This window comes from Cyrtonyx montezumae, unplaced genomic scaffold (assembly GCF_038088225.1).
Source record: "Cyrtonyx montezumae isolate F1298 unplaced genomic scaffold, pur_monq_1.0 scaffold_15, whole genome shotgun sequence".
In the NCBI taxonomy this organism is placed as follows: domain Eukaryota; kingdom Metazoa; phylum Chordata; class Aves; order Galliformes; family Odontophoridae; genus Cyrtonyx; species Cyrtonyx montezumae.
The window spans coordinates 9,047,026-9,060,566 of NW_027071881.1; the positions used below are offsets into that span (position 1 = coordinate 9,047,026).

Here is a 13,541-nt window from a genome sequence, read left to right on the forward strand (position 1 = left end):
TGAAGCTGTTGTATAGACAAGCAGGCTTGTAATAATCACAGGATTTTAATTGCTTTCATTGTGAACCCTGGCTGCTGATTGAATCTTTATGAAAAGCCAACAGTTTGCACTCGAAAATGTTAAAAATGTTAAACAATAACGGCAATTAGAGATAATTATAGTTATTCTGAAGCAAGGATTGGAGTTGGACTCCAAGAAGACACCCAGAAAGAACGGAAAGCATTGCCCTGTTTACTACACAGACCACAGGCTGCTTTTCATATGCTGTGAGATCTGCCAGTTTAATTGCTTAATGATTTTCTGTATTTAAGCACCGCGGTGTGTTGAGCCAGCCCAGCTCTGCCGGAACTGCAGGTGTCAGTGCTGCTGGGGACAGTCAGGACACAAAGCCCAGGCCTGGCACCAGTGCTTGCTGAGTCACACCCGGCCCTGCACAGTGTGAGCCACTGTGCTCCAGGGACACAGCACACAGGGACCTTGCTAGGAAGGGCCAGGCTGTACCTGCCCTCGACCCCACTGTTTCAGGGGATCCTCTGCAGCACAGGCCTGGACTGACCCCTCCGAGCTGGTTGATGGGCCAGGTCAGCTGCTCTCTACCAGGTCAGTGTGGTCCCTTAAGAAAAGAAGACTTTTAGAACTGCATTGACAAAGAGGTTTTGTCCTTGTCAAAGCGTTTTGGGCTTTATTCAAAAACAAAACACATTTATTTCTTCCCAGCGCCATGCTCTGGGCTGGGTGCCAGCCACTGCTGTGTTCGGGCTGCAGTGGGGCTGCATCCCACCTGCTCCCAGACCCCAAAACCACCAGCATGAGATCCTGAGCCTGGAACGGAACGTGTAACCTCTTGCTCATGGAAAGATGTCTGTGTAAGACAGGATTTCCTTTCCTCTGACTCAGTTGAAGCAGCACAGGGCTAAAGAGCAGCTCACACAGGGAACTCTGCCCTGGCAAGGCTCTGGGAAATACTTTTCCCAGGTGTGGTTTGGGTACCTGTGCCCCACAGCAGCCTCCAGCCCATGCTGCAGCCCCTGGCCCACACATGCGGGTCAGAGGTGCTGCTGTGACTCCGGGAACAAAGGCCGCTTTCATGATGCCAGGGACTGCTGCGGCAAATTCCTGGGATGTTTTTATGGGCTGTAACCAATGCAACGAGGGAGAGGAGCTCCCAACAGTCTCCTCCCCCTGAAAGCACTCAATTCACACCAGGCTGGGAGGAGTTGAAAGGAAAGGCCGCGCACGCGTTGAAATGCGAGGGGCATCGCACCTCTCACACAACCTCTTTCTACTCACCGATCGCTAAAACAGCTTCTGCGGGAAGTGAAACGAGCTCCTCCAGGGCCAAATGGAGCTGCTCCTGGAACTTAACACAGAGACAAATCCTGCTGGGCACAGAGCAGAGCCTTGGGCTGCCCCCAGGGCCCCTGCAGGTGTAGGGATGGGGCCAGAGCATGGCCCTGCAGGGCCAAACCCAAAGCTGCAGCCTAGAGCAGCTGGACACAAAAAAGAGGAAGCCAGGGGCTAAAAACCAAGGGAGATCCGTCTGCTGCACAGGCAGTTTGTCCATGTCAGTGAGGACTTGTGCTTTGAGACAGTGCAGATGCTGCATTCTGCTTTACAGCAATCCCTATCCTGCTCTGCTCCCCACCCAGCACAGTGCCAGGACTCAGGGAACTTCCAGCCCACCCTGCCCCAGGAGCAGCACTCAGTGGGGCTCACTGCCCTTGTTTCCCCCCAGCCCTCGGTGTAGGACAGCCCCCAGGGAAGCTCACAAGGGGACTGGCGAAGCTGCTAACCTGAGGAAAAGCAGTTATTTGTCTCACTGGTAATGAGTTATTATTACTCAGCCTCAGCTAGCTGCTGCCTTAAGGGACGAAGTATCTGATCATCTTTTAATAAACACAGTTTATCCCCCTGCGAAGAACCTGCAGCTCCCATATCCTCCCAGTGCTGAGGCATATGGCTTCGGCACAGGCTTTGTTGCTATGAGTCACAGTCTGGCGAAGGGTGTGGGAGATGCTGCTCAATAAATAGAACAAAGCAGGGAAGCCTCGGGTGGGCAGGGATGGCACAGCCCTGCTTCCCGCACCAAGTGGCATCGGCTCTTCAGGATTTACCAGGCAGGGACTGAGCATGAGATAAAAATGATTTCCATGTTTTTCTCTCTCCATCTCAAACCTCCCACAGAAGCACTGCAAAAAAGGAACACGTCCTTTGGGTATCAGGTTTATCAGCAACAGGCTCCTCTCCATGTGCTCAGGAAAGACTAAGGCTGCAGTGCCCGTGATGCACAGTGACTTTGTGGGGTGGAAGGATGGAGAGCACAGACACGCAGTTCTGGGCATCCCACAGAGATGCCCAACCCCTGCCTGGGTGCCCAGGACTAGGAGGACCTCGCCATCCCCGGGACCCTTCCCACAGTCACGGGAGAACAGAGAAGAATATTGCTGTGATGAGGCAAGGAAGCAGGGCCAGCTCCTGCACCCTTTCCAGCTGCTTTACTCTGGGTTCCCTCCATAGAGAAATTAATCCTGGGGAATGACTAATAGCTACAAACATGGAACACAACCACCAAAAAATAAGCCTGCACGGTCTTCAGTGCCACCAAACTGCTTTTGCAAGGCCACATCTGGAAGAGATACTCCACGCAAGGAATTTAAAAATTTGGTTTATACAAGAATTTAAAAATTTGGTTTATACAAGAAAAAATAACGTGACACCCTCCCCAGCCACGAACCACAGTCACCCGCAGCAAACACACACGCCTGCCCGCAGGCATCGGCCTGAGACCAGGAGCAGCAGCCAGCAGCTCAGAACCTGCTGCCATCAGATGCTCTCTGAATGCCCATAAAGCAGAATGGTAACATACACTGAGTTCATGTTTAAATAACCTTTATTTCCCCAAACATCTGGAAGCAGTTTCTGTCTCCAGATGTTCCCCCACAGATACATACCCTCCACTCACTGCTTCGGATCCAGATGTTTCCAAATAGCTCTGTTTTCTTGCTGAGACTGAGCAGGCATCCCAGCTTGCTGCTGGGCTCTCCAGCACAGACACAGTTAATGCTGCGAGGCACAATGCAGGCCACCTGCACATGGTGGAAACTGGAGACGAATGTGGAGCACAGCAATGGAAAAATTCAGAGCCAAAAGCTGTGTCAGACAGCGTCTGGGGAGCGCGAGGGAAAGGCGGTGGGACGCAGAGCTCTGTGTTAAAGACTCAGCCTGCTCTCAGCTGTGCAGAGGCAGGTGAGCAGGGCTTGGATTCCCCGACAGCCTCATCACTAAAGGTGCATCCTACAGCTCTATTTCTTAGTCTGATGGGGGAACTTCTGCTGCAATCACACATCTAAGGAAGCAACTAACTCATTTTCTACTTGCATGTGTCAGCTCCAAGGTACGGCATCCCTCCAGGGTCCCATTTCCCACCAGGGACCAGCTTACACCAGCCCCACAACCATGGGACATAACCACACGCTGAAATAGGCTTCCCCACTGACAGAACAGCCCTGGAAAAGTTTGTCAGGAGTTCAGCTCAGCAGCCTCCTGTGCTGCAGCTGGCATTCCCGAGTCCGTTTTTAACCATTAAGATCTCCATGAACCAATAGGGATCAACTTCCCCAGCCCCAAAGGGCTGCAGATGTTTTCCTGGAGCCGCAGCAATAACTCAGCCATACCAGGAATGCACAGCCTCAGCACAGCTTAGCTTAAACTGTAATTCCAGCTAAAAGGCTCACTGGGAATGCAGAGGGAGGAGCAGCACTCCCAGCTCCTCCCAGATATAGAAACCTCCTCTGCTTTTCAGCACTGTCAGGTGCAGGTTAGACAGGCTGCCTGTGTGTAACAAACACACTGCTGCTTGCTTTAGAGTCCTGCTTTCAGCTCATTTTATGGCTGCTTAGCATAAGTGCCATGCTTGTCTGCAGCTCAGCTCCCCCTCATTTTACACGCTGGTGTTGCTGTCCTGCAGCACAGCTGTTGGTGGAGCCAGTAAGGGCCCACAGCTTCGCCCAAGTTATCAGCAAGGCTACACACTCGAACTTCAGTCAGCAGGAACGAGCCAGAGAGGCAAAGGAAGTGTTAAACACAGCAGCTCCAGGCAGCTGGCAGCTCTTCTAGATTTTGCCTTGCTATGAAGCAGAGAAGAACCCAACTTTCCTGCAAAGCAGGGCAGGCACCTGAGGACATACAGGAGCCAGGACTGCAGCTGCTGCACTACCCCCAGTCTGTCTGAAGCCTTTAAGAGGTCAGACCTAATGCCTTCATATCTAGGTTACTTGGCACAGAAGCACCCATCAGAGCTGCAGCAGGATGCTCTCCCCTCCATCTCTCCTTCTGGCTCAGAGTTTGAGCCAGACTGGAGGGCAGTGCCCACACAGATGGGGCGCATATGCTCCCCCAGACAAGCTTCTCACTGCTTCCTTTGGGTCATCAGCATCTTCCAGGGCCAAGAACTTGTCACTCACCTTCTCCAGACAAGGGCAGTTTTTGCTTCGGACAACTGGCAAAGAAGAAACTAGAGGCAGTTTAAATGTGTCAATTCACCTTTAATGTTTGAAAAAAATAAATGGTATTTGAGCCATTGCAGTTATGAAGGGAACGTATCTTGCTCCACAAGAGACCGTGAACAGGTTCACATTAGACTCATGCTTGAAAAAAAACAAATCCAGAACATTCTTTCAGTTCAAGAGTGGAGTTCTCAACAGACAAGACCACAAGAGTGCCCCAGACAGCCCAAGGCACGTTACCCCAGTGCAAACATCTCCATCGACATGAAGTAATGACAGCTACATTCTTTCTAGTCACAACATCGTTCTATCCATATTACAAAATTAGGCATACTTTGGATTTTGCACAGAGACAAGAAAGACTTTTACTTCAGGAAGTAGTCAACCTGGGTTATCCAGCCATTTCACAAGGAACAGCTCCCTTCACTCTGCCTTCCCACCCCAGCAGTGACTTGTTACCAACACCAGATTGGTCCTAGAGACACAAGTTAGGCTCACAAGCCCAGCGACATTGCCTATACATTAGTCAGCAAACCAACAGATAACCCTTACTGCAAGCACTCGGTATTTACTCGCCATCACACTGTCCTTCAAAAGGATTTCTCCCACCCAGATAAAAAACACTTCCTGCAGTTTAATCCAAGAGTCAGTACATACTAAGACAACATCACTGCTGAACCTATTGGAGACCAAGACATTTTTCTGCCACTGAAGCAGATGTCACATGAGTTTCCTTCACACAAACATCACATGTAAATATAACTTCTTGGTACTGTGCTTTAAGAACAAAAGCAGGTATCAGAACATGGAGGACAGCCCTCCAGAAATAGCTTATCAGCTACAGAAATAAAAAACAAAAGAGACAGTGGCCACTTACAAATCTTCCATATGACTAGCTTGTTTTAAAGGAGAGCATCAAGTTAAGGCAGTGTTGAGACAACTGGCTAAAAACATGCCAAATAGGTTGTTGTCAGTAGTCACCAATTTGATATCTACTCCATTTCAGGGACAGGCCATGTGGCCAACTTTAGATCTCAGTATCGAGGTCTAAAGACTTCAGCCAGAGGTTGCTGCTTGCTGCAGGAAGCAGCATCTCAACAGGATGCTTCTTGAAGTCTTCTAGACCGGGCTGAGGTGCTCACAAGCCTAGGTCAATGCTTCAGCAGAGCCAAAAACATACAGTGATGGGTACTGAAAGAACACTGAGGGTGCCAGCTGCAAGTCTGTTTTTATCACAGTCCAGGGTGGAGTTCAACATGTGTGAAAGCCACAGAAATAAGAGCCACCCCACCAACTTTCAGGTGGATTAAGTACCTGCGCTGAGGTTACTAGGAGAGCCAGCTCTCTGCAGTCTGCAGGGTGGGAACAGAGGCTCACACTGGCTTTGCTCCTCATTACAAGATTAACAGTCTAGTAAAACTCCAAAAGGAAGTCAGGGTCTTTTTGGCCTGCCCAAAGAAGTTTTCCCAGCCTCAAAGAAGGAATTACCACTGATGGAGCTGTTGTGGAACAGTTTTATTTCTTACCACGTAAAGGCCATTGTTTAAGCATTTACAGGTTTCCTAGTGCAATACAACAAAAAAAAAAGCAGTAACAAAAAAATGCCGCCTTCTTCCCAGGCAACTAAACAGAAGTAGAATTTTACTGCAACATATACACATTAAATATAGTATACAGTCCATGCAGCGGCATAGCCATGTTAAGGGGAGTCGTGGCTTCAGCCATCAGTGCATTACAGTCCAGATTTCACTTGCTCCTACTTCCTATCCAGACTTGAAGAGAAGAATTGCAACCTGACCCAAGTAAAAATAGATGAAGTGCTTTGTCTCATGTGTTACGTAGCTGCCAAAGTTTCTGCCAACAATGCAGTGCCAAGTTGGGTTGTATTTCTTGTCAAATTCCTGAAGAAACAGAAGAGAGGCATTAAGGCCAAGAAAGCCCACATGAAAATAGCTGTAAGCACAAACTCTTAGCTGGTTCTGTTCATGCTAACTCCTCCCACCTGCAGCACCTTCAGGTTTCCTGCTGGAAGACACCATTGTGTTAAGTGAAGTAGTGACTGACACCAGCCCGCCCTCTGCACTGCCTTGTCTGAAGGATCCAACATTACCTCCCGAGATGTGGAACACACATCAGCCTTGGGCAGAATGAGCAGACGTAAAAGCTCTGCTCGGTGCAGTACTACACAGGCCCTTCACGTAGGCTAGCTGAGGGGAATATTTCTACTCCCATTCCAAGCCTACTCACAAAAAATAAAAAAAGATTTTGGCATGTCTGCTCCAGCAAGGCATTTGAGCTTAAAGGTCACCTAAATAAAGGAAGAAGTCTGGCTTATGCTGTTCGGGACACTTCTTCATTAAGAGGAGAATATTAAATGAAAATAAGCAAGAAAATTCACAGGACACAACTAAGACCTTTGAGGTAAGAGGTGAGCAAAAAGAACACCAGCCTATTAATTTTCAGTCTGTTTAGCAGGCGAGAGAGCATTAAAGACCATTTTCTTCCCTCTAATACATACACCCAGGAACACCCTTCCCTCCCCCAGAGTGAGCCAGAAGAGCACAACATTAAAGATTAAAGCAAGCATTAGTCCTCAGACAGCAGCAAGAGTCTCAGCTCCTTGCAGGTAACCTTTGAAGTAGGTAAAAGCTTTCTTGCCAGGGCATGAAGGTGCATCAAATAATTTCTCCCAACACTCTTAGGAAATAAAGGCTAACTTTTTAGATTCTCAGTTGCATTCACTCACTTTGCACACTGCATTGCCTCAAGCACTTTGAGATAGGTCTTGCCTCAACGGATCAAAGTGATCTGAGAACTTAGGAGACATCTCTAAATCCATTCAGGCTTAGATTACAAGCAAGACCCAAAAGCTAATCCTGGTGCCAGGACTGCATTACCTACATAATCATTTTGCTCCTTCAGAGTGATTTTGACTTTGGCCATTCAGAGAAGCTGCTACAGAGGGAACTGACAGCTCCCCAGATCCTGTCAAGCATGAGACAGAAGTTAATGGGCTCCTGCAAGCAGGGAAACATATCTTCATGAGACAGGGGAACTGCCTGCACTGCTTTTAAAGCAGCATGTTTGTATACCCCTGCTTGGCAGAACAAGGCTGCATCCTCCTCCACACCCACCACCCCAGAGTCTGGAACACTACAAACAGAACTGCTCATGCAGGGCTGCCCAGTTCTGCATGAAGCTCTGGAGTAATCCCACCCTGCACCTGTACTGCCAGTCAAGCAGAAGCAGTCAAGCAAAAGCAGCAGCATCTGTGGAGCAAGCCATAAACAGAGGCTGCAGCCAGCTCTGAAGGCCAGCAAATTCAGAGGGAAAGCACTCAAACTGCTGGCTCAGAGCGGCCACACACCAGGCCCTGCTCTGCCACAGTCTTCCTCTGACCTTGGAAAAGTGACTCCATCCTCTTGGAAATAGCAGTGAAGAAGCAAAGAAGACATCTCCTTCCAAACACTCAAGCTCAACATACACACATACAAAGCTGCAGGAAGTCTCAGCCAGAGCAACCCCCTTATCCCTTATTTACCTTCTTTATATATGCTGCAATGTCCTTTTCTATGTTGTACTTCTCCATTGCCTGTGTGGCACAGTCAACAGCATCCTGCTGCATGTCCTCAGACATGTCTGCATTCTTGATGACAGCCTTTCTGTCAGACATCGTGAACCTAAGGCAGAACATAGATCCCTTTAATCTCTTTCCAAGAAAGGAGAAGCCGCCCATACATCAGAGGTTGTCCTTTATGGCAGGCTGCGACACAGACCAGTGCTACAAACTCCCTGTTACACCCTGTGTGAGTTTATCAGGGAGCCTAGAGCAGTCCCAGGCTAAGAGCCTTTACAGCTGAACACTGAAGCACTAGCAATGCCTGGAGGTTAGATCAGAGATAGCCCAACAATCACCTGCATCAAACAGGCAAAAAAAATAAAAGCTGTGTGGGAGGAGATCTGCAGACAGAGCCCTCCTATACATCAATAAACTACAGCCAAGCCTGCCTTCCAGGTGTACCAATGGTTTGGAGCATCATCTGCTTGGAGCTGACCCCAGACCACCTGTACCCAGCAGCAGTTTGCTAAGGGTGACAACAGTAACAGTGCTTTTATTTTGCCCTTCATCAGCAGCTACTGTTGCTAGTTCCTCTTGGAATAAACATTGTTCCACAATCAGCCTATCACTTCAACAGTGCTGCTAAACCTCAGACTTCAGCTATCCCCACAGGACAAAACCAGTCTGACAAATGAGAAACACCACACAACAGCCTAACAGGGAAACAAGTATGGGGGAAGCCAGCCACTGCTAGGGCCAGGGACAGATACCTCCAGTCTTTCTTCCCCTGCCTGTAGATCCCAGCACACCGTGATTCTGTGATTACTGCCCATCACCTCTAAGAAACCAGGACGTGGTAACTTGAGTGGAGCACTTAACCTCTTTCACTACAAGAAAGTTGAGGTGTTTGTACCAGGTACTGAACCATTAACATGTACACTTAGCATGGCCTTTCTAAGAGGCAGTCAGCACTGGGAGGTCTGCTGGGTGCAGTCACGTTATCCTAGAAAGCAGGGTCTTGCAATCCCAGCCCTACAGCTCTCTTGAAGCAAGGAAAGGAGCCTGTGCAGCACTGCTGGCTGGCACATTCTAACTCCCACTTGGGACACCAGAGCCACCAACCCAGGGAAGGCCCAGCCAGGAAGCACACACACACTACCTGTGGGGCTGGTCAAGCAAAGGCCTATGCTAAGAAGCACTGCTGCTCACCTCAGCAGCAGCTCTTAACCAGAGCACACCAAAACTTCACAGAATAAGCTTCTTACTGGCAAGAAGTACCTCCAATTAAGTCTGCAATACACCATTAAGTTTACTAGATCTTTCTACAGTGCTGTGAGCCCATGCAATAGTATCAAGGATGTTTTGAAATAGTGAAACTACACATTCATAGCTCTACCAGAGTGAAGAAAATCTGCTGCAATGATCACTTCCTGGAACAGTCCCAGAAAACTGAAGGAGTAGCTTTGTTACACCAATTAAAGGAGCCTGCTACCCAGAGAGAAAGAGAATCCAGTTACATAATTGCAGCCCTACAATTACAATACTTCAATTCTTTACTCTGCTCTAGAAGTCTTTTACTGCAACCTTAATTTATACTATGTAGACGCAGTGCTTAATGGAGCACTGCTATTAACATACACTAATAGCACCAGGAAAAACGACAGGAACTGAGCTCAGACAGCAACAGAGCACACGCCTCTACCACTGCTCTGGAAAAGCCACTTGCAGTCAGTTTGTTCCTCTCTCTGCCATGGTTTGAGCCAGCAGGTTCCAGTGTAGGGCCTAGAAATCCTGACAGAGCAAGACATGAAGAAGAACCAAGCCAGCAACCTGCAGACCTGGATTCATTATGCAGGGGGCTGCCAACCCCTCAGAAGAGTCTTCCACGTGCCCATCCCACAGGAAGACTGACACTGCAGAAATTCACTTGTGGTCATCTTCCCAAGAAAGGCTCCTCAAGGAACACCTGGCCTTCACGTGTCTCCAGCACACAGGAGTTCAGAGGACATCTGCCATTACATAAGCAGACATCGAGTGACCTGCAAGCAGCACCTTCATTGTTCAGGCAGCGAACATCTCAGCACAGGACCGTGCCTTCAAGGGCCAACAGCACCACGGTAAAAGAGCATCATCCTTCAGGAGCACTGCAGGTGCCGGCTAGCCTGTCCTCTCCAGCACTTATCCAGGCACAGCAGCATCCCGAGGCTGGTCACGGCCCCCTCCCCACACACCCACCCGAGCACCCAGAGCCAGGCCCGGGGCTCAGCTCCATCCTTGGGGGTGACACAGGCATCCTCCTTGTGAGGCAGCCCAGCAGCACCAGGACAGGTCTCAGTCTTCAGCCGTAGCCGTCCCTGGGGCCTCATCACCCACACTCAGCCCTCTTTGCGAGGAAACGCAAAGCAGCGCAGCCCTGACCGCCATCCCTCCAGGTCTGCGCCTTCAGGGAGGAGCAGACCGCAGCCCCAGCACCCGCACCAGGTCAGGATGAGGCTTCGAGACGGGGCTCAGGCCCGAGCCGGCCCCCACAGCACTCCTCCACGGGGCAGCAGGGCGAGGCCCGGCCCTTCCCCAGCGCGGGGCGTCCCCGCGGCCGCCGGAGCCGGGCACGGGTACCGCGTGACCTTCAGCGGGGGGAGCGCCAGTGACCTTGCGCGGGGCGATGCCGGCAGGAGAAGCCGGGCCGGGGGAGATCGGACAACCGGACGGAACCGCCCGGAGCCGCCCCGCAGCCACCTCACGCGTGGTCCGGGAGGAACCGGGCGAGGCGCGGCGTTTTCCGCAGCCCAGGCCCGAGGGGGGGAAGGAGGGGCATCGCTCACCTTCACAGTGACAGGGCCAACCGGGGTGAGAGAGGCACGGCACCGAGGAGGAGGTGGGAGGAGGCCCGGACCCGCTCGCCTCTCTCTGCTCGCTCCGCTCCGCTCCCTGCGCCGCGCCGAGCGCTCTGCGCCGCGCCGCCGCGCCGCGCTCAAATACCGCCCCGCCCGCTGCGGCGCACGGACCGCCGCGCCCTCATTGGCTGCGCCTCTCCGCACGCCGCGCCTCTATTGGCTGCGCCGCAGCGCTGCCCGCCGGCCCGGCCCGTCCGCCCGCGCTGCTCTGCCTACATCCTGTTTCATCCCACAATGCCGCGCGGCGAGCGCGGGGCGGGGCCGCCCCATCCCCTCAGCGTGAGGGGCGGAGCCGGGCGGGGCCTCCGTGCATCTCGGCGCTCGTGGGCGCGGGACGGACGCGCGTGTACTCCGTGACCGTGCAGGTGTCCTCGGGGAGGGCCGTGCCGGGACGGCGGCCGCGTGCCCTGGGGCTGCTCGATCCTCTGCACGGGGCGGGCAGCCCGCGCCAGCTCCCGAGCCGCGGCTGTGTGTTCCTATCCTGGCTGGGATATCCCACATGGATATGGGATGTTTAATGGACTGTTAATCCTGAAATGAGATGGGGCGGCGATGGGACCAAGTAGATCTTAAGGCAAACTGAACCGAGGAGCCCCGGGCCTCGCAGTGGGGCAGGATGAGGCCGCAGCCCGGCCAGGAGCGGAGCGGCCGTGGCTCCGTGGGTCGGGCGCTTCTGTGCACGGGAAGGAGCACGGCCTGCACGGGAGGAAGCGATTCGAATAGGAGACACATTCCCGAATGGTGACAAAAAGCATTTATTTATAAATTGCTCTGGGTGCGCTATATAAGGCACTTCACGGAGATGAAGAGAAAAAGGGCCCGGCTGCGCAGAGCTGCTTGCCATGTAGGGCTGTGCTCATCCGCCAGCTCTGCCCTGCGCCCAGCCGCGTCCTGACCAGGCACATCTCCAGCCCCAGCCGTGGCTCTGCCCTGTTCTTGGGAACGGCCTTTCCGCCTGGATCTCTGTCCTGAGGCCAGGGAAATAGCTGCAGTGAAGCCACACACATCTGCAGACGGCCATACAAGCATTGCCTTTGTCTTCCCTCCTCCGTCGTGCCTGCTGTACCTGCTCCTCTCCAGGCTCTGGCCTCAGCTGCTCTGTTTGCCAATAATCATCAATAAAAACAGCGGCAGCAGAAGAGCAGTTTCTTTTTTTAACTCACCTCCCAGCTCTCCATGGCCCGGGGACGTGGCATGGCAGTGACACCCCTGGCACCCTGACGGCACCGTGGCAGCACATACAAGGGACATGTGGCCATTTGTATCAGCACAAAGCCCCTCTGCCAAGAGCAGTCTGCTGTGGTCAGAGCACAGATATCCCAGCGGGGATGATCTCCTGTTCTGGAGACATTGCCATCGCAGATAATCACCCTTCTGGGACTGGTACCTCAAGCAAAGAGCCTGGCAGCTTCAGATCTCCTCGCAGGGACGAGCTGCAAAGCACCTGCTTGGAAACAAAGTGCTAGTGTCAGGGATGCTGCTGAGCAGTTTATGCCCCACATCTGGTTTCTGCTGAGGATCGCAGGGCTGCCTTGCAAAAGCCACACGTGTCTGTGCAGCTGCAGTGTGACAGAGCTGTCACTCCTGTGCCCCCCTCCTGTCTGCCCTGCAGCAGAGGACATGTACGGGTGTATCTCCAAGGTAAATGGCCTTAAAAATGTTATGATCTGTAGATGGCTTTTTGTCTAAACATTGCTTTCCACGAGGTTGTGTGCTGCCCGCAATCCCACAAGCATGACAGAAAACTCTTTAATACTAAATGGCTTGTGAGCCTTATTAATATGTATTCAGGTCATCTGCTTGCTACAAGTTTTTGCAAGTGACTTGTGGTGCGCAATTCATGCAGGATCCATAAACAAAAATACCTATCTGGAATCTGGGCAGGGTCACGTTAGCATGGGAATGCAATTAGTGCCTGCGTGCACACCGCAGCAGGACGAGGGCAGCTCCAGCATCCCAGGCCAGAAGCAGGCTGGGGCCTCCCTCCAGTCTGAAAGGCAGGTCTAGAAGTGCCTTTAACACCAAAGGAAAAGATGTTTCAGAGCTGTGTGCCATGCATTGCTCTCTCTTCGTCCTTCTGTGGTCACAGCCCCCAGAGGTGTCCCCACTGAGGGAACACATGGTGGGCTCACGTGTAAGCCAAGCAGGAAATGGCCTGGACACGGGTGCTCATGCATGAAATAACTGAGCAGTCATGCATGCACTAAATCAGCATTAATATGCAAAATAACTGGGCACTTGTACGTAAAATTCTTGGGTGATCATTCATGCACTGATTAGGTGCTCATGTGGGCACTAATTAGGCATTCATGCATGCAAAAAACGAGCATTCATGCATGGGCTGATCCTGCACTCGTGCAGGAGCCAGTTGTGGCTGCAGGTGCACTGAGTGCCAAGCAGGAGCCCTCGAGCTGCTCACACGGGCACTGGTTGCCACTCACATCTTCCCAGCACTCACCCATGAACGTAACAAGTGCTCCTGCACAGACTCTGGATGCTCACACAGAAATAACTGGGTGCTCCTGCATTCACTGATGGGCTCTCATATGTGCATTTGTCAGACACTCCTGCCTGAACTGAGTT

At 51.8% G+C, this 13,541-nt stretch overlaps 1 protein-coding gene across 2 annotated transcripts; it reads right to left on the reverse strand.

The window, feature by feature from the left end:
• Positions 1 to 4,523: 4,523 nt before the first annotated feature.
• Positions 4,524 to 11,008, reverse strand: DYNLL2 (dynein light chain LC8-type 2). 2 transcript variants are annotated; one of them, XM_065732078.1, is made up of 3 exons: positions 10,887 to 11,008; positions 8,047 to 8,185; positions 4,524 to 6,406 (listed from the first exon to the last, which is right to left on the reverse strand). In XM_065732078.1, the coding sequence occupies exons 2-3, from the start codon at positions 8,176 to 8,178 to the stop codon at positions 6,269 to 6,271; spliced, it is 270 nt and encodes an 89-aa protein (XP_065588150.1). In that variant the 5' UTR covers positions 8,179 to 8,185; positions 10,887 to 11,008; the 3' UTR covers positions 4,524 to 6,268. The 2 variants fall into 2 exon arrangements, with proteins under 2 accessions (XP_065588150.1, XP_065588149.1); XM_065732077.1 differs by lacking the exon at positions 10,887 to 11,008 and having other exon boundaries at positions 8,047 to 8,206.
• Between the last annotated feature and the right edge of the window lie 2,533 nt (positions 11,009 to 13,541).